Source organism: Thamnophis elegans, chromosome 11 (assembly GCF_009769535.1).
Source record: "Thamnophis elegans isolate rThaEle1 chromosome 11, rThaEle1.pri, whole genome shotgun sequence".
In the NCBI taxonomy this organism is placed as follows: domain Eukaryota; kingdom Metazoa; phylum Chordata; class Lepidosauria; order Squamata; family Colubridae; genus Thamnophis; species Thamnophis elegans.
In genome coordinates, this window is record NC_045551.1 from 18339416 (window position 1) to 18360480 (window position 21065).

Below are 21065 nucleotides of genomic sequence, written 5' to 3' on the forward strand. Positions count from 1 at the left end.
AGTTTCCCAATACGTATAAAAAATATTTTTTCAAAATAAATCTTAATTTCTTCGAAAATAAAACAAGAAACTCATTTTAGCATGCTTCATCCTTTACATCTCATTTTTTTTTAAAAAAAATGATTATACTGATTCCATTAAAAAGTTGTATTAGTATGTGCAAATCAGAGGTGGATTCAGCAGATTCAAGCGAACCGGTTGTTAAATTTTTGCACAGTTTGGAGAACTGGCAAACCATGCCACTCGCTGGCCTTCCTCCCTCCCCCTCCCTTCTTATCATGCCTTGCCTTACTTGGGTGATGCTTAGAGTCACGCCGGGGCATAGCTGCAGCTGCTGCTCTCTGGTTCCCTCGTTGGCCTTGACCACGTGGCCCAACTGATCTCTACCTGGCAAGTCTCCCACCACTTCTTCCCCAGCTACCTCCCATGCAGGGCCCTGCCCACTTGTCTGCCTTCCCCGCTTGCCTGCGTTTCCCGTTGCCTTCCCCGTGGCCCCACCCGCTTGTCTGCCTTCCCTATGGCCCTGCCAATTGCCTGCCTTCCCCATTGCCTTCCCCTCTTGCCTGCCTTTCCCAAGGCCCCACCCACTTTCCTGCATTCCCTGCTTGCCTGCCTTCCCCATGGCCCCGCCTGCTTGTCTGCTTTCCCCGTTGCCTTCCCTGTGGTCCTGCCTGCTTGTCTTCCCTGTGGCCCCACCCACTTGCCTACCTTCCCTGTGGCATTGCCAGCTTGCCTGCCTTCTCCATTGCCTTCCCCTTGGCCCTGTCTGCTTGCCTGCCACTGCCGTGGCCACTTCCTCATTGCCTGCCTGATGGCAAACAATGGATACTGCAGACAGGGCAATTTCCTATGTACCATTCCAAGCTCCTTCTCCGCACTTAGGCTGACAAAATGAAAACCCATCTAAAGATTGTGACTGCCTACTCAGCACATGCTGGCAAAAGGAGGCTAGGGGGGGGAAAAGGGGGCCAATGGAAATGTCATTTTCCACCTCCATTGGGCTATCTGCGCCACGCTGAATTGGGATGGGGAGGTGAGAGAGGAAAGCAAAAAGCCCACTCAATCTGTACATTCCAGCATGATGGTGAATCTCTCTTTCAGCTCATCGGTTTGGGCATTGGGAGCTTGAGGGGTAGATTGTGCCCCCTTAAGTCCGTCTGCTGCTCCTCCAAGCCCTACTCTGACTGCAGAGGCAACCAGCAGGCTTGTTAAGGCATGCAATATGCTGCTGCTAAGCTCCTGGGTTCTGGGCAAGAGCACTAGAAGAAAGGGAGTATAATTGTGAGGGTGGGCTTTTGTGAGGGAGACAGAGATTAGTGTGCCTTGCCTCCCCTGCCCCCCCCCCCATCCCACGGCTCTAATTCTTAAAACTTTTGGGAGGTTGCACGCATGGGAGAATTGGTGCCTGGACAAGAGGGGAGTGCAGGCTGACTGGCAAGGAATCCAGGTTTGGAGGAGCAGCAACTGTTTGGAGCTTGCTAAGGAGGATCACTCTGCCTCAGCCATTCATTTACCTGCCCAGGCTGCTTGGAGTGAAAAGCATGCAATATGCTGCCAAGTTCATCGCATGAGCACTGGAAGAAAATTGGCCGATGGTCAGCTGCAACCAGAGCTGGGCTTGGAGAAACAGCAGATGACTTCAGGGCACTTAATCTACCCCTCAAGCTCCCAATGCCCGAATCAACAAGCTTGAAGAGAGATTTGCCAGTGTGTTGGTGTGTATGGACTGAGTGGACTTTTTGCTTCCCCACCTCCCGATTTCATCAAGCGCGGCACAGACAGCCCAATGAAAGCGGAAAACAGGGTGTTTCCATCAGCCCTTCTCTTTTTTCCCCCTAGCCTCCTTTTGCCAGCATCTACTTGGCAGGGAGTCGTGATCTTTAGATGGGCTTTTATTTTGTCAGCCGGGGGGAGGGGCTCAGAATGGTACATATAAAATCACCCTGTCTGCAGCATCGCCCTGCCTGCGCCACGCAACCTTGCCGTGAGTGACGTCGAGTTGGTCACGCTCACTCAGTTACAACCCACGCCCCCAGCTATGCCCACCCAACCTGTTACTAGGAGGAACCAGTTTTTAAATTACTTGAATCCCACCACTGGTGCAAATATTTGTATATCTGCAGGATTATGAGTTCTTGCCCAACATTTTTTTATATTAAGACAGTACACTGTGTTAAGTAATAATATATTTTAGGCTTAATGTGTCATTCCGTTTAAGCCAGCTATGATTTGGCACCAGTGGGTTTCCCGTTCCAACTGGTATGGTTGGAATGGGCCCGACAGCATCATCATGGATGTGCGCAGCGTGCGCATGCGTCTTAGCGCCTCTGCGACGCTCCAGCTGCTCTGTGGGGCATCATGCAACCACTGTATGGGCCATGCATGTGCGCAGAAAAACACAGGTAAGGGGCTCGGGCACGTGGGTGGGCCCTTCGGAGCACCGTACCAGAACGGTATCCGGTGCTTCAGGCTGGCTCCGGTACGCCTGTACCAGGGCGTACTGCCTGCAAATCACCACTGTTTAGCACTAACTGAAATAGGATTGTTAATAAACATGGTTTCTTATTGAAGGATACAGCTCCATGTATGAAGGGACACATACAACTTCTTTTGAGAATTCAACAGGACAATATAATCTGCCAAGTTGTTCTTCATAGAGAGACAAGGCTTCCGTGAGGTTGACACAATTTCCCTGCATAAGAGGACAGAAAAAACAGTTTGTCAAACAATCTGGTGGAAGGGCAGAGGAGGCAATTATATAAAAATAAACATTTCATGAATTGGTTCTTTATTATTAGAAGACTTTATAATGTGAGTGTGCATAACTATAAATATATATTATAATGATTATTGCAACAAAGGTGAAGCATAAAAAGGGAAAAATAAAAGATCATTTTTAGAAAAATAGAGACTAAATAATGTATCAAATGCAACAAAGGCAATTAAATATTGCCAAAGGTTAATCTTATACAGCATACAGCAATTAGAATAATGGAATATGAACGTTCCAAGGGCAGATAACTAAGGATATATTTTCTTATTTTACTATTAAAAAGTCTTTTAATTAAAAAATACTTTACATTTTTGTTAATATTTAAAAAGTGGAAACTATCAAAAATATTACAGAATAATATTGCAAAATATTATTTAAACAAGATCAAAAGTTACATTAAGCTTGGATAGGAATCTAAAATTAACCACCATCAGCAGTGGTTATTTGGTTCTGCTGTCTTTTACAAAATATATAATTTTTCTCACATCAAATTAAGTAGAATAGTACACAATGTACACAATAACATGTGTATATAATTTAAAAATCACAAACAGAAAAAAGGCACTAGATAATTTATCGGACAACATACTGAAGTTATTTAATGGCATGACCAAATCTATACAATGTGAGTAATCTAAAGTCTTGTTTAATAGACCATCATTCTTGTTAACAAATTCTAATCATCATCTTCAAAAATAAGTAAACCAGAAGAGACAGCGGACAAAACAAATTAGATGAATGAAAAATGTAATTATTTAAGATACTCAATATGCAACACCGCGTTTAGCAAAGTTCATAAATTTCTTTTCTCTAACAGTATTTATATCAAGAACAGGGAATATTCCACTACATTTGATCTGTATAAATTCATGCTTTAGGATGATTTGTTTGTAATCAATTTATGCTCTTATATATTCATCAAAACATCTCTAAAATTATGTATACTGTGCTGTAAGGTACAATGAATGTGAGATGGAAGAAAGATTCAACCCTGAAAAGCTTCTTATAGTTGGCAGCAGAAGTGGGGTGTATGCAAGATCTGTCCTGAAAGTCTACACAAAGCACGCTGTGTGCAATGTCTGAAAGAGATTTAAATGCTTCAGTTAACACTTATACATTTCTCTACCTTACATAGGTAAATGTTTTCTAAATAAAAGTATCATGTCATTTCAAATCTTTCCACTAATGAAACAAAATCTCTAATACTATCAAGTATATGGATATGATAGGGTGCTTTGTTAATTCAGGTTCATATTACAATTTAAAACTATTGGTGTTGCAAGTCAACAAGAATATAGGACTTTAAAATGGGCAATGTGGCTCACATATGGACAATTAACATCTGGAACTGATTGCAGCTGCAATTTAAAAGGAAAATGAGTGCATTTCACTAACATAATTTAGACGGGAGGAATTTTTTTATGGAAAACCTTCTGAAGCATTTATTTACCTCTAAATCTTTTGTAAGGCTCACCAAATATTGGCCACACCTTCTCCTGTAACAATACTATATTTCTAGCTGGTCTTATGTGGCTTTTTAAAGATGAGGAGGTTGAATAGTCCACGTCTCTTTAAACATTGATGCTCCTTCTTTAGTATTTAATGCACAAAGGTACTAGGATGGAAAATACCTCTGTAAAAATCATGTACCCCAGCTGAATTCCTTATCTTGCCATTCTAGATAGGGATAATAATGAGATTTTTATTCTCAATAACCCCAGAATTCCTATATATACAAAAGAGTAGATTTTCATGTCATACTTTAGCATAGGAATCTCAGCAGCCATTATGGAACTATAGGACTTGATGAACAAAACAGTTAAGTCAGGTTCTCTGCAATAATTTTGCTCTAGGGAAACAAATGTCCAAAAATCTTGTAATCTTTACTATAGCAATTGTTCTGAAAGGTGGCCTTCTTTCTTTCTTTCTCTTTTTTTTCGCGCTCTCTCTCTTTTTCTTTCCTTCCCTTGCTTTAATGTATAAAATAAAATGAAAACCTATAACAAGTTATAAAATTGAAGCGAAGCACCATATTTTTCAAAGTATAAGATGCACCAAGGTTTTGAAGAGGCAATTTTTTTAAAAAAAGTAGGTAGGTAGATAGAGGGATAGGCAGGGAGAGAAAGAGAAATACAATAGGTAGGTAGGAAGAGAGAGTAGTTAGGTAGGTGTTGTGGCCCAGCAGGAGCCGTTGGAGTTGCCAATGGACTCTGATAGCAAGGAACCATATGAGTCGGCTATGGAGGACCCTGGGCAGGGTTCAGACTCCGAGCAGGGACCAGGGAGGCTGGTTGGCCACCAGGAGGCACCTGAGGCATTGAGCAGTGGGAAAGATCAAAGTGAGTTTGTCCCTGACGTCAGGCATTGGAGCAGTGGTGAAGATCAAAGGGAGTTTGTCCCTGACGCCCAGCAAAGAAGGGTGGAGAAACGGAGGCAGCAGTTACGGAGACAGACTCATAAGAGATAATCAAGCCTAGGTTGTTGTGGCTTGGCTCTTCCCAAGAGAGTATATAAGAAGAGACTTTGGGAGGAGACCTTTTGCAGGACACAACCGTTCATAACAAACTGGAGAAGCTCTTGTTTGTATTGTATCTCTTGTCTGTGGGAGTCTGGGTTGCTGCCAACGTCTTGCCAGTGAGTCATGTTGGGCTTTCAGCTAACAGGATTGTAATTGCTGTAAATAAAGGGTGGCAAACTACTAAGCCTGTGTCAGCGTTAATCACCGGACCCGGGGGGGGGGGGGGCAGAACAGGTAGGTAGGTAAATGGATAGCGAGGCAGAGAGAGAAATAGAGAGATAGGGAGAGAGGGTGTGTAGGTAGGTAGATAGGTAGAGAGAGAGAAATAGAAAGAGATAGAGAGGGAGAAATACAGTAGATGGGTAGGGGGGTAGAGAGATTAGTTAGGTAGGTAGGTAGATAAAGGGAGAGAGAGGGAGGGAGAGAAATACAGTAGGTAGTTAGGGAGAGAGTGTGTGTAGATAGGTAGGTAGGTAGGTAGAAGGATAGAGAGAGAAAAATAGAGAGAGAAATACAGTAGATATGTATGGAGAGAGAGAGTAATTAGGTAGGTAGGTAGATAAAGGGATAGAGAAAGCAAAATAGAGAAATACAGTAAGTAGGTAGGTGTTTCTGCTGGCACAGGACTTGATCAATGTAATTCTCATCATTAAAGAGCTTTCCAAAAGGAAAAAAAAAGTTTTTTGCAAATGAGCAAAAAACGGGCCCGTTTCACCCCCCAAAAAGGCACGAATAGCCTTATGGAAGCTTATAGAGTGCTGCTGGGACTGGGTGGGGAAACGGCCCGTTTTTTGCTCATTTCTGCCCTCCCCAGCCCCCTCTGAAAGCCTCCATAAGGGTATGCACGGCCATTTTGGTGAAGGGGCAGGGCTTCAGGAGACAAAAAATGCTGTATTCGGTATATAAGATGCACTCAGATTTTCAGCCTCTTTTTTGAGGAAAAAAGGTGTCTTATACTCCGAAAAATACAGTAAGCAACTTTAATTTAAGTTCAGAAACCAGGAGACTGAATTCTAGGCCTCCCTTATGCATAAAAAATGGTTAAGTAACTTTGCACCAGGCACTTCTTCTCAGCCCAACCCACCTCATAGGGGTAATTGTTGTGGGAAAGCAGGAAGCAAGGCTTCTAGGTATGTTCATCCCCTTGATTTTATCAAATATAACAAGGTAGGATAATGGCATAAATATGTAATATAAAACATTAAACTATACTTTTATAATTATAGTCCTATGCATTTTCAGATTTTTTAAAAAAAATTACTTTGCTAACCACAGAACATTTAATTTGTAATAATGCTAATATAAATAATAGCCTGACAAGGCTGTGTATTTTTATTACATCAAGTATATTTGTGATCTAATAAATATTTAAGATTTTAAAAACTATCATTCTATGAAAAAGCTAATACTGCCACAGTCTTATCAGATTACATCACTCACAATTTAATTTAAATGTACCATATAGTTCCAGTCTCTGAATTTGTTAGTTGACATTTTTAGTAATAAAACTCCATCTAGTGGTCACATTCAATAATGGAGTGAAATGGTATTCAGGCACCAGTAAATAAGCTATCAAATTTTATACACTAAACCAGAGTTGTGGTATATCGTTATAGTTAAGCACAATAAAAACAATAAAATCACAACACAATATAAGCCACAGCCACATTAGGACAATGTAATACTTAATTTTAAAATTTTAGCTAAACTCAGCACAACCACAATTTAATCAGTATATAATTAATTTTAAAAATGAGTCAATTACATTTTAGCAACAATTATGAATTTTTATGTCTCCTAGTGCTGTGTTACTTATTCTAGTGCTTTTTAAACTAAGATATTATTTTCAATGATTAATAAAAATGGAGAACTTTTTGTATTATTTGAGACCAATGGAAATAGTAGTTCTGCACACCATAGTTTTTTTAAAAAAAAATCTAATAAATGCCATCAGTGTGATGCATAGTTAAGAAGTGCACTAGGCAACGAAAGACCAGTGTCTCAATAAGTGACATTAAGTCAGTTACTCCCTCTTAGCCCAGGGTTGTTTTGTGGGGAAAAAAGGAGGAACTCTTAAGCTGCTGAAATAAAGGCAGAATATAAATCAAATAGATTACATATATAATAAAACTTCTCTTCTTAACTGGGGTTCTTGACACTTATGAGTAACTTAAAATTATAGTAAAACTAATCATAAACAATTTGTCTCCACATTTCAAGAGGCATAAGAGAGTGTAACTTGAAACATAATTAATCAAAAGTTTTGGAAAGATTGGGCAAAGATTGATTGGGCCAATGGATATGTCAAGCTGGGACTTGGATGGCAGCAATGAGAGGAGGAGGGTAGATGATGCAAAGAGTTGGAAAAATCAATGATTTTGGAATTTGGTTGACAAAATGTAACTGGCTCAAAACAGTTTAGCAAAATTTTTGGAATGCAATGATTTTCTCCTAGGTTGGAGGTAGTTTGGTGTAGTGGTTAAGACATAAGGCTAAACATTGGAAGATGTGAGTTCTAGTTCCGCCTAGTCACGAAGCCAACTGGCTGACATTGAGCCAGTCACTCTTTCTCAGTCCCTCGGAAAAAAAGTAACGGCAAGCCTCTTCTGAAATTTTGCCAAGAAAACTGCAGGGACCTCTCTAGGTAGTAACTAGGAGTCAACATTGACTCAAACAAACAAACAAATCATGCAGAACATATATCTCATACATATTCCAACATTTAAAGGAGGATACCTCTGTCTAACTTTACTTTAACCAAAGAAAAAAATTATCCCTGTGGAAGAAATGCAATTAAGTAATTCTGGCAAATATTCCATTAAAAGTCAAGTGGGACTCCCAGGATTTTTCCATTTCAAGAGAATCTTAGCTTCTGATGGAACTCACCCTCAAAAAAAAAAAAAAACCCTATTCCTGATTCACTCCTTTCTGAAGCATACAACTTAATGCTAGGTTTTGGTATTACCCTTCACTCCAAACACACTCTAACATGCCTATCTACAAAGCAATCTAAACAAGGTTCTTTTCAAAATTCCCTAAAGTTGCATTATCTACAACAATTCCACCTGTCATACCTGGGTGAAATATTTTCCATCAGGTTTCAAGACTCTCATTGAAAGGTCCAGAATCATTCGTAGAAACTCCCATGTAGAATCTAAATTTAAACGTACTAATTATTTAATTAGAAATTAAATAATTCATAAATGTTAAGTGATGAGTACCACTATAATTTGCAACATCAGTGGATTCATGTTTGTTTTTTAGGATACTCTGTAAATATAAAGGCATGGAACTTCCATTAAACATTTTAATAAATATAGAACAATTATTTAAAAAACAATTTCCAGCATTACAGAAAAATCTATCAATAATTTGTAGGTGTGAGGGCCAATAATGCTTTTTTTCTCCATACCCCTAATATGCACACCTTATAAAACTATATTTCACATATACACTTACCTGTTCTCTCTCTCTAGTTTAAGTTACTCAACTACAAAAAAGATTTTCAGAAGATATGATTGACAATAAATCTGCAAGGGAATGCATAACAACATCTTGCAAAGGAATGCAATCGTATCCCACCAAAGATTTGGATGTTCCTAATCGTACCAGCTTTTTGTAAGGTATTAAGAACCTGGCTGTTCCCCAGATGTTTGGATCAGATAATTAGTCATGTTCTTCTGGTTAATGCTACCTGTTTTTGCTTGGCCTTTATTTTTTATTTCAGGCATTATATTTAGATTGCTACATTATTGTTTTTAATCCTTGCAGGGTTGACGTTTAGACACAGACCCCTGGCCACTCCCGTTCACCCCCAGCCACCCACATCAGCCTATTTACAGCCAGTTTTCCTCCTCCGCTGGCCTCCCATGGCTATTCTACACAGCCAATGGGCCCCTTGCCCATTTGCCCAGACTCTCTTTGATCCGGGCCTTTGGCTGCATGGGACAAATAGCCCCAAGCCAATCAGGTGGCTGGCAGAAGCAAAGGTGCTGCAGGGGCAGCGTGCAGATTGCAGGGGCTGGAGCACATGCAATTCAAGATTTTATTTTAAAAGTACCACGGCTACTCCTCAAGTTTTAGGGCCTTACACATCTGTCATCAGGACTGGAGGGAGGGGGAATGGTAGTGTGAGTAGCAGAACCAGCGCAGCTTCAGGCACTGTGGGGAGGGGACGGTGGCTGAGGATGCAGCAGGTGAACAGCAAGGCCGGTGCAGTTTCTGTGATTGCAGGAGGCATGGAGGATGCAGGAGAATGGCAAGGCTGGCATGGCTTGTGCAATTGCAGTGGGCATGGGGGAGGGCCGCAGGTGAATGGCAAGGTCAGTGCAGCTTATGCAATTGCAGGGAAGATGGGGGGGGGCGGTGGCAGGTGATTGGAGGTGGCATGCGGCTTGGGGGAGCCGTGCCATTGCCACTCCAGCCTGATGCCTATCAGACAGTTCGGCTGCAACCAAGCCATGGACCATGTCCGTTCATCTGCCGCAACCCCCCAGCCTCCTGCAATTGCATAAGCCGTGCCAGCCTTGTTGTTTGCCTGTGCCCCTCCCCCCATGCTCAATTGTAGAAGCTGCGGCAGCATTGCTATTCACCTGCCACAGCCCCCCCCCCCAAGCTTTCCCCAACATTGCCAAAAGCTACACAGGCCTTGTTCCTTTGCCCCACGTTTATTGGAGCTGAGCTGCAAGCCAAGCTACTTTTGGGAAGGCCCCTTGAGACACCCTTACTTCCCTCCCTCCCTCGTCCCCCCAACATACTCTTGCCTGTCTTCCCCCTCCCCAGTGACCCTGGGGCGGCTACTCCCACCACCCCTCCTCCTTCTAGTCCTGGTGACAGATCTGCAAGGCTCCAAAACCTGTGGAGCAGTCACAGTACTTTTAAAAATAATCTTGCATCACATGCTGCCCCTCCTAGCGCCAGTTATTGCCCATCACACGCAGATTGCTTCTGCCTGCCACTCGATTGGCTGGGGAGCCAAAGGCCCAGGTCAAATGGTGTCTGGGAGAATGGGCAGGAACGAACGGCAGGGGCCCATTGGCCATGGAAGGGCCAGCGGAGGAGGAAAACTGGATGTAAATGGGCTGAAGTGGGTGGTTGGGGGCAAAGATAGTGTGGCCAAGGGTCCATGGCTAAACATTCCATTCCTATCCTTGCATACTGCACACTAACCACTGTTGTGAGATGTCTGGTCCTCCCTTCAGATTTTCCACTAGAACCTATGGAGGCTGGATTAAGTCTGTTGAAAATTAAGTCTGTCTGTTGTAATCTCTAGGCTGGAATACTGCAATGTGCTCTACATGGGGCTGCCCTTGAAGAGCATCCGGCGACTTCAGCTAGTCCAAAATGCAGCCGCGTGAGTGATTGTGGGCGCACCACGGTTCGCCCACATAACACCGATCCTCCGTGAGCTGCGCTGGCTACCTGTTGGTCTCCGGGTGCACTTCAAGGTCCTTCTTACCACCTATAAAGCGCTCCATGGTAGTGGATCTGGCTATTTGAGAGACCGCCTTCTGCCGATTACCTCCCTCCGTCCCATCAGATCGCATAGAGTAGGCCTCCTCCGAATTCCATCCGCCAGTCACTGCCGACTGGCGACTACGCGGAGGAGAGCCTTCTCAGTTGCAGCTCCGACGCTATGGAACAATCTCCCCGTGGAGATCCGCACCCTCACCACCGTCCAGGCCTTCCGCACAGCCCTCAAGATCTGGCTATCCCGTCAGGCCTGGGGATAAGACTTTACTCTCGCCCCTCCCGAATGTTGAATGAATGTTGGGTTTTTTTATTGCTAATTATTTTTATTCACATTTTCTTTTTGTGTTTTGCCCTGCACTCCCCTCCCCTATTATTGTAAGCCGCCCTGAGTCCCCTCAGGGAAAAGGGCGGCCTATAAATGCTTAATAAAATGAAAATAAAAAATAAATAAAAAATGAAAACAGATCTGCATAAATAGACAATTCTCTTCCCCAATTTGAGCTTTCTACTTATTCAGAAAAATGCCCCCAAAGTATTATTTTTAATAGGAAAATACAGAAGAAATACAATATAAGTTTAAAAAACAACCTTCTTCTGGAGATGTGGAGATTGGAATAGCTGTCAAGTCGTTAATTACATAATCAAACATTCTTTCTTCTTTGGCATATCTCTTCAGGACTGGGATACAATCTTCTATTAGTACCTAAAAAAGTAGTAACATTTTGTCTGCTTAACATAATAATGATGTCCATAAGGTGACTAACTAGCACTTTCTGTAGTAGTCATGATGAATGAAGTAACCCAACTCTTCATCAATTTAACTGTTCTGTCACCCACAAAATCATGAACTAGTATCCATGTAAGGCCTCTTATAGATCTACATTGTTCAGAGATTTGTTCTTTATATTCAAGACAGCTTAAGTCTTGATTATAGTCTTGATTGAAGTTGGCAGCAACAGAGGAAGCATAGTTACATCACAGGCATAAAAGTTGCTACTAAAATTTAAAAAAAAACAGTAGGAGGAGAGGTGGTGAGGGAAAAATAAGTCTTAGAAAAAGAAAAAAGACTGGAGAAAGGAAAATGAGAGGAAGATTGGAGAAATTAAAAAGAGAAGCCCAGCTGCACCCAAGAGGTCTACCCAAGAAACCAAGGCCCATCAAAGTGAGGCAAGCGAAGAGACAAACCAACTGCAGGCAGCAAAGCCAACCAGTGAAGAATAAAGAGGCGAGCCAGTGTGTGAGTGGAGCCAGCTATGAAGCAGGGAGGAAAAACAGCTGTGGAACAGAGAGGGCAGGTGACCGAGGACAGTGCAACGATCGGCAGAGAAGAAAGAGGCAAGCTGGTGAGACAGCAGAGCAGAGCAGAGAGGAGGAGGAGAACTTGCTGTGGATCATCAAGCCAATGAGAGAACAGAGCAGGAAGGAAGGAAGAGAAGAGAGACAATTTTGCTGGGGAATATCAGGTAGCCCTGTTTGCTGGTGAAAGCAGCATCCCCGGTGAAATGGACAGCAAATGGAAGCCATGTGGCTTCAGGGCAAAAAAGCAACGGCAGAGCAACAGGGAGGAGAGAGAGCCAGCAGCAGTACGAGGCAGCAGAGTGAGCTAGAGCCTGAGAGCAGCGGGAGCAATGGAGAAAGCGATGGTGAGATGGAAAAAAGTGAGAATTAACATAAAAATGTTACAAGATGCAAGAATTAGAGGAGGGTTTGGACTGGGAATTATATTACCAGACAGCAGCACCATCATGGATGAAAGAATGGATTGTATTGAGAAAAACAAGGTTATTGACATTGGAGGGACATGATTTACAACTAGGTTGGCATGTGTTTTTATGGTATGGGAAAAATAAGATACATAGTTATTTTCAGAGTCATTATGTAAGAAATGCTTTATTATTAGTATGGAGAAAGTTAGAGAAAAACATTATTTGAAAATACCAATGTGGCTTTCAACAATGGAAGCATTAATATATCCAAACCTTATTAAGATGGAAAATATTATTAAGTATAAAGACATTCTATCAGAAAAGGAAGAATTGAAACAGAAACAAGAGATAGAAGAATAAGGGATTGATATGGTTTGGTATACACAATTGCAAATACAATTGAGATATGAAAAGGATGCTAAGTTGTATGGTTTTTACTTGGAATTGATAGAACTGGATGAAATACTCATAGGAACAGAAGACCGAATGATCAAAAAACTGTATAATTATCTATTAGAAGAACAGGTAAAAGAAACAATGATAGCGTGGGCAAAAACCTTTGGATATATGATAGAGCTGAATAAGTGGCAGCAATCAGAGGAAAGGAATTATACATTAACAATGGCAACAACATATAGAGAGAACATGTATAAAATGTTTTATAGATGGCATATGTCACCGGAAAGATTGGCAAAAATGTTTAAAGACAAATCAACCAAGTGTTGGAAATGCCATCAGACACTGGGATCGTATTATCATATCTGGTGGACATGTGCAGAAGTGAGAAAGTATTGGGCAAAAATTCGCATGTGGTTGGAGAAGATGACACATCAACATGTTGATTTAAAACCAGAGTTGTTTTCGTTGGGTATTTTACCAGAGAAATATAGTAAAGAGAATGTATACTTGATTATTCACGTAATAACTGCAGCTAGAATTGTATTTGCACAAAATTGGAAAATGGAAAAAATCCCTTCAGAGGGAGAGGTAATTAAGAAAATATTAGACTGCGCAGAAATAAATAGATTAACATTGGCAATTAAAGGGAAGGAAGAATCGGAATACTAAAATATATGTGGGAGATTTTATCACTAGGTAAAAATAAATAAAATAAAAAATAAATATCAACAAAAATAGATATAAAATTAAATAAGTTGGGAAGCAAAGCAGATTTATAGGGGAGAAGATGAATTGAAATGTAATTGAAATGGAAAGGCAAATGGAAAGATAAAATTATATTAAAAATGATAGTACATGTTAAATATGACACAAAACTGTACTCAGATGACACTGTTTGATAAAAGTTGTAAGATTTGTTTAAATAAAAAGATTAAATTTAAAAAAGAAACTGGTTATTGGATTGTGGACGAAGGATTGGAGGAAATCTAGTAGATTAATTTGGATTTGGATTATTAATGTTATTTGACAGAACATTCTGAGGCAAAAGAAGAAAAGTGATAGAAGAAAAGAGAAAAGAAAAGTTAAATAGAAGTTTAAAATTTGGACAATTGGGAAGACAAATAACTGGAAAACCAAAACCAAAAGGCTGTAAAATACTAAAGAACTTTAAAGATGATAAATTTAGGAGATTTGGCGGTATAACAATGGATTGAGCAAATCCTATTAATAATTGGCATTATTTGGCAATAATGTTGGAGTTTTTAAATATTGAGACGCTGAAACCATGGAGGTATATTGAGTAATTTCTATCAGATCGTTATAAAATGAATTATCAGGGGATAATAGAGGTATATGAAGAAATAATTTTGATGCTCAAAAGCATGCACGAAATTATAAAGAACAATAAGGAGACAAGGGGATTGTCTAAAGATAAAAAAATGACTGTAGAAGTCTTTCAACAACTGGGGGAAAAAGATGAACATGATATTCAAAATACAGATGAGAAATTGGAAGAAGCAGTAGAAGAGAAAAATTTAAATGAGATGCAAGAAGATAAAGATAATGAAGAGAAAGGATTGATAAGTAGAAATCAAATAGATAATTCCTTTATTATAGAACAGAGAGAAAAAAATCGCTTTTAAAAAAAAGAGAAAGATTTATTGATGGGTGCTCAAATGATACAGCAGAAAGGACAACCCAAAGGAAATATTCAGTGGGTATAAAAATATTAAAAAAAAGTTATAAAATTCTAAGAGAGAGAAATAAAGGTGTGATTAAAAAGTCAACAAATGATGGAACTCCAAAAAGATTAAGAGATGATGGATAGTGGTAAAATATGTTAATAAAATGGAAAAGTAGAAAATACAAATAGGGAAATAGTAGCATATATACTAACAGATAATAGAATTTATTAGAAGGTGAAAATTTAGGAATATGTAATCTAATTGTATTATTAATATTAACAGTGTGTTAAAATATATTATGAATTTAAACTTTTAAGGATTAGAAATTGTGGAGGCTTTGAGATATAATCCCGGGATTGTTTAAATTTTGTTAATATTTACCCTTATTAGTAGTCCTAGACATTTGGGATATTAAAATTATGGTGGGATAATGAATAATTCTTAAAATATTAAATATTAGTGATTTAGTAGGGGATAACAAATATATGGTGAAAGAAATGTTATTTAAATTTATTTTTTTATACAAATAAAAAAAGAAATGTTATTTATGTTTAAGTGAATTAATGGGAAAATGATAATTATAAAGAGAGAATGGTATTGTTGAAGTTGGAAGATTAGGATTATGCATACTTATTTGTATTATTATTGTTAGCAATGTTTAAAAAGGACATTGACCCAGTCGATACACTGTCCACAAATATGTATGGTGTGAAAGGAAAACTGCAAATAAAACATGAATTAAAATAATAATAATAAATAATAAGCCAAATCTTAAATAATAAGATAGGGGGAACTGGAGCTCAAAAACTTTTTACAAATATAGGGAAGAGATGGTTAAATAAAACTAACATAATAGTAAACAAGTAAAATAAATAACAAGGTATAAAAACAAGCACAAAAAGGCAGAAAAAAGGATAGAAAAAAGATACAAAACTTTTTACCCTTAAAAGAACCAGCAAAAAAAAAAAAACTCATGGAACAGGTGACTGATACTATTGTAGTATGCAATATATGTTCCATGTATGTACTTATGCTCAAAGAACACCCAAATTACACATGCATTAAATGTAAGCTATGTGAACTCCTAGAGGAAAAAGTAAGGGATCTAGAGACAACTCTAGCCAAATTCCAACCTATGCAAGAAAGCTATACCCAAATCAAACTAAGTAATGAACAAATAACTCCCAGAAGATTTGACCCTGCTGATAAACCTTTGGAGGAAGACAAATGGAGGTATGTCATACATAGAAAACACAATAATCAAAGAAAGAACAGCACACATCTAACAAACCCTTGTTGCCCAATCTAACCCAATCAGAAGCAGCCCCATTAAAACTGAGCAACCAATTGCTCCCCCTATTTGAAAATACTCAGACCCACAACCTCCCACTCAAAGAAAACATGCAAACACTTAGAAAAGAGACATCACCCAATACCCATAAAGAATTTGTGCATTAGGGGTTAAGTAGGATGGTCTGTACATTCAAGGAAGGCAGGAGAATGGTTGTGTATGAACACTTACACCTTGCCTGATGGTGTATTGTCCTCTAGCAAACAGTATTTCATACCCCTGACTGTCTAACCTGGGTTGTCTCAAAATAGTCACACTGTGCGCACTCTGACAGGAAACACACACTAGTAATGGGGGACTTCAGCTACCCTGACATCAATTGGAAGACTAATTCTACACCAAGTGAGAAATTGAATAGGTTCCTGACCCTAGTTTGAACAACCCTTGTTGTTCAAAAGGTAGAGGAGGAAACTAAAGGGTAAGCCATACTGGACTTAATTCTTACAAACAGAGAAGAAGTGATAAGAGGGAGCTGAAACCACAGGAACCTTGGATGAGAGGGACCATGTCATACTAGAATTTAACATAACACAAATATAAGCAATAGAACATAATGACTTCTGGTTGCAGCCATGGTGAGAATGACTGGAAAATAGTAGGCTCTGCTGAGCCCTGTGAAATCCAGCCAGTAACTGCTGCAGGGAGACTCCCTTCGGGGTCATAGACTCCTTGGAGGGGAGGTGAACGGAGGAGAGGCACTTCGCTGGCCACGAGGAACTCGTAAATTCCTCATTAGGTCCAAAGCTAGGTCTCCCAAACAGCAGCAGGCACGACCGCCATTGCTGGCAATCACGAAGCTGGGACAATAGGGACCCAAGATTTGTACAGGAGCGATGTATGGACAGAACACTGATAATTACCAACTTTTACTCTAATGACTTGCAATAACAGAAAGAATATGAAAAGAAAATTCCTAAGCTTAAAATAGCAGCAAATTAAAAAACAAAAACAAAAGTTAAAAACATACCAAGGAGACTTGCTTTGTTCAAGTTTGTTCCAATTAATATATTTTAAGCAACTCTAATCAATGAGAGGTGGAAGGTAACAAGTGGGGAAAAATCAAGAGCGGAAAAAATACGAAGTTATTTGCTGGAGGGAAGAACAAAGAAAGTAAAGAGATCAAGATGTATCCCTCTTCTCTTCCTCTTCACTTTAGCTGAATTAGAATTTAAGGTGGACCAGAACTCAGAAGAACCTTAAAACGTGGGATTTAAACTATAGTTAACTGTACAAGTAACTGTAATTTTGGAACTGGACACTATGGAAAGGTGGGAATTTGAAGAATTATGTGAAATCATAAAAAGTATGCATAAATCATTAAAACTAAATTTAAATAGAATTTTGAAGTCAGAATCTGAGGAGAAGTAGGAAGTGAAGGAAGAAGAGGGGGAGGATAATAAAGTGATAGAAATGGTGGAAAATAAAAAGCAGACAAAAGATCTCACTGAGTTTGTTAGTAGCATAGGGAAAACTGAAGGGGGGATATGTTCCAATAAAGAGAAATAAAAAGCAGATAAAAGATTACACTGGGTTTGACAGCGGCTTGGGGAAAATTGAAGAGGGTGGACATGTCACAACAAAGAAAAGGGAGGAGACATGAATAGAGAATTGGGACAAAAGACTTACTAGGAAATTAGATACCTAAAAATTGTTTATGTGGAGAATATAAAGTTGAGGTATGTGATTTACTTCTTTACCTGATAATTAAACTGAGTTGCTAACTGATTGAATATGAAAATTGAAAGATAATTAAATAAGGTTAAAATATATGAAATATGGATACATATGAAACTGTCAAGTGGAGAATATAAAGTAGAGGTATGTGATTCACTCTTATACATGATAATTAAACTGAGTTGCTAATTGAATGAATATGACAATGGAAAGACAACTAAATATAGGTTAAAATATACAAAATATGGATGCATATAGAATTTTTAAGAAGATGAACAAAATAAGGTGTGTACTGCTTGTTATTCTACATAGTAGATTAAGGGAATTGTAATGAACATTGAACAGTAAGATTGTTATTTAAAGACAATTAAAGGTAAGCTAAGTCAAGATATGGAAAATGGAGGGGGAACATGAAACATACAGTGGAAAAATTTTGAGATTATAAAGACAGAACTAAACATTTGGGGTGTGTAATGATATATAACTATATAATGTTATTATGAGAATAGCTGGGAATTGTAACCGGGTCCACACATTCCAGCCAAAAGTAGGTTGGGGGGGGGCTAAAATATAATTGCTATATATGTATACTTTTTTTCTTTTAAAAAAAGGATATATGTTAAAACTAAAGATGTTTATTGAAGTGAAATTATAAATACCATCAACATAAAATGGAGCTTGCTCAGAAGCTGAAATACACCAAGTAAATGAGATGAAGAGTGTGGAGTAGAGGAGAGAGGTAAGGGAAGAAGAGAGGGATAGGAGAGAGGGCAGGGGGGAGAGAAGGAGAGAAAGAAGGAATAGAAAGGGGAAAGAGGAGAAGGAGAGGGGAAGGGAAAGTAAAGAAGAGAAGGAAGACAGAGGGAAGAAAGGAGGTAGGGAGGAGAGAGAAGAAAGTGATGGATAGGGTACAAATATGGTGCATGGAGAGCAGAAGAGCCAATAATTATTTTGGGGGTTGATGGTAAGACAAGTTGATGTAAATATTTAATAATATTTTTAAATGTTGATTATGTAACAGTATACATGTGGTTATTTGTTATGAAAATGAAAAAATAAAAAAAACTTTTAAAAAAAGATGTACTCTATGACCCATAGGAAGCTGGTCGAGCTACGGAGTTATATTGACACCAACCTGGCGAGTGGTTTCATCCAGCCAGCCAAGTCCTGGGTTGCAGCCCCAGAGCTATTTAAGGAAAAAAAGATGGCTCAAGGAGGATCGGTGTGGATTTCCGTGGAATTAACAACTTGTGTGTGGAAAACATCTTGCCCTAAATTAAGGACATGCTAGCCCACCTAACAAAGGGTAAGGTGTTCACCAAACTTGATCTACGGGAAGTGTACTACAGAGTCTGCATTAAAGAAGGGGATGACTGGAAGACAGTCTTTAACTGCCTGTTAGGCAGCTCCCAAATTAAAGTAATGCTGTTCAGATTACAAGAGGCCCCCAGGCTTCATGCAGCTAATCAACAAGGTGCTGCATGATCACGTCTACAAAGGAGTCCTAGTCTACTTGGATGACAGTCTCATTTTCAGTGAGACCCTAGAGGAACATGTCAAACTAGTGTGCCAAGTATTTAAGAAACTCCTTGCAGCTAAGCTCTACACGAAGCTATCAAAATGCAAGTTCCACAAGACCTCCCTAGACTACCTGGGCTACCGAGTGTCAAACGATGGGATCGAGATGGACCTGGGGAAAGTAAAAAGCATGTTAGGCTGACAACCCCCATGCACTCTCAAGCAGCTTCAGAGCTTCCTTGGGTTTGCCAACTTTTACAGAAGTTCATTCCCGCTTTTGCTGAGGTGGTACTCCCATTCAGGAAATTTAAAAATGAGAGGGGGGATCCCAAACTGAAACCAAGTCAGCAATTGGCCTGGACCCTAGATTGCAAGCGAGCCTTTGAGGCTCTTAAAAAAACTATTCTCCGATCCTTAGGCACCCCGGAACTAGAGCAACCGTTCATGATCCAAGCGGATGCCAGTGATGTGGCCGTAGCGGAGGTGCTGTTGCAAGTGAACCCCCAGAGACAGCTGAACACTGTGCTTATATCTCCAAAAAGCTCAACAAGGAGCACTGGGCGATGTGTGAGAAGGAAGCCTATGCCATCCACTGGGCTCTGCTCACCTGGCGACATTTTCTAGAAGGGAGTAAAAGTGTTATTTGAGGTCTGGATTGATCGCAAAAACTTGGAGGCACTAAAAATGGCCCGAAAGCTCTTCTCCAAGCGTCAGTTGAGCCCAATATTTTAAGAGATTCAACTTCGACTTAAAGTACATCCCAGGGGGGGAGAATCTATTCACTGACCATTCACAGCACTACCCTGACCCCGTTCCAGATTACTAGTAGCATGGAATTTACCCCCATGCCAGAGCTGCCAACGGAACCACCATCATCCATGTCTCTGAGTGACTGGATGGAGTCCTTGAAGCAGGGGTGAGAAAACACCAAGCGAGCCCTGGTGCAGGGGGCAAGAACCTATAAAGCACAAGCTGACAAGTGCCACTCCCCCCCTCAGCCCCCTTTCCAAGTTGACAAGGTGTACCTATCAACAAAGTACTTGAGGTTGAGGTTGCCAAGTAGGAAGCTGGGACCCAAGTTTTGGGGTCCATTCCCAATAGCTAAAGTGATAAACCCTGTAACTGTGCAGCTTAGCCTCTCACACTTGCTAGGAAAAGAGCATCTGGTTTTTCATAGCAGCTTGTTAAAGCTGGTGGTAGGCTCCCAGCTAAGGCCAGTCCATCAGGCAGCCCAAAGCTGATGGTAGTTCAAGGGGAGACCCACTATGAAGTGAAGAAAAATTTGGATTCACGTCTGCATCTGAGTTAATTCACTGGAAAGGCTACTCCGTCTGAGGCTACCTGGGGTAAGTGTTGGGATGTAAAAGTGGACAGATTAGTCAAGCAGTTTCACAATAAGATCCCAGGGAAACCTTGGAGCCGCCTGGGGGGGACTGGGGAGGCTGAAAGGGATCAGTTTAATTCTCTATGATCTTTCTTTCCTTTTTTCAGGACATTCTCTTTACGTGAGGAGGGGCAGCCTGTCAACCTAGGAGCCATCTTTGAGCATCTTCAGAGTTGCCACAGCGAGGCTGGCTGGAGCTGTGGGAAGGAAGGGGGAAGTATAGATAGCTGAAGGGAATATGTAGCCAAAATAACATTCTTTATCTTGGGAACCAAGGACACACTCACCAGCACCTAGAGAGGCATGGAGAGAGGCATCCAGATGGAGAGAGAGATCTAATTTGGGCATGTGATGGATGTGTGTAATGTGAGGAAGAACTTTGGACTTTGAACTGGGTGGGTAAAGTGCGGGGGACTTCAGATTCAGGTTTTCACCAGTTGTGCTAATAGAACAGGCCTAATAAATCTATACTTTAAGGACTTTTGATTTCCTATGGGCTGTTACTTGGTACCCTGACACCCATACTTATTTCAATAAGTGCATTGCCCACCATTTAATTTACCAGGGCTCTAGGCAGCCTGCACC

At 40.2% G+C, this 21065-nt stretch overlaps 1 protein-coding gene across 2 annotated transcripts in view; it reads right to left on the reverse strand.

The window, feature by feature from the left end:
• The window catches only part of SMS (spermine synthase), a 72812-nt gene that overhangs the window by 521 nt on the left and 51226 nt on the right, over positions 1–21065 (reverse strand). For both annotated transcript variants that reach the window (XM_032226504.1, XM_032226505.1), the window contains 3 exons: positions 11352–11466; positions 8366–8445; positions 2577–2692 (listed from right to left, as the gene is read on the reverse strand). In XM_032226504.1, the coding sequence (XP_032082395.1) occupies positions 2577–2692; positions 8366–8445; positions 11352–11466 (311 nt within the window). The remainder of the gene's footprint in view (positions 1–2576; positions 2693–8365; positions 8446–11351; positions 11467–21065) is intronic.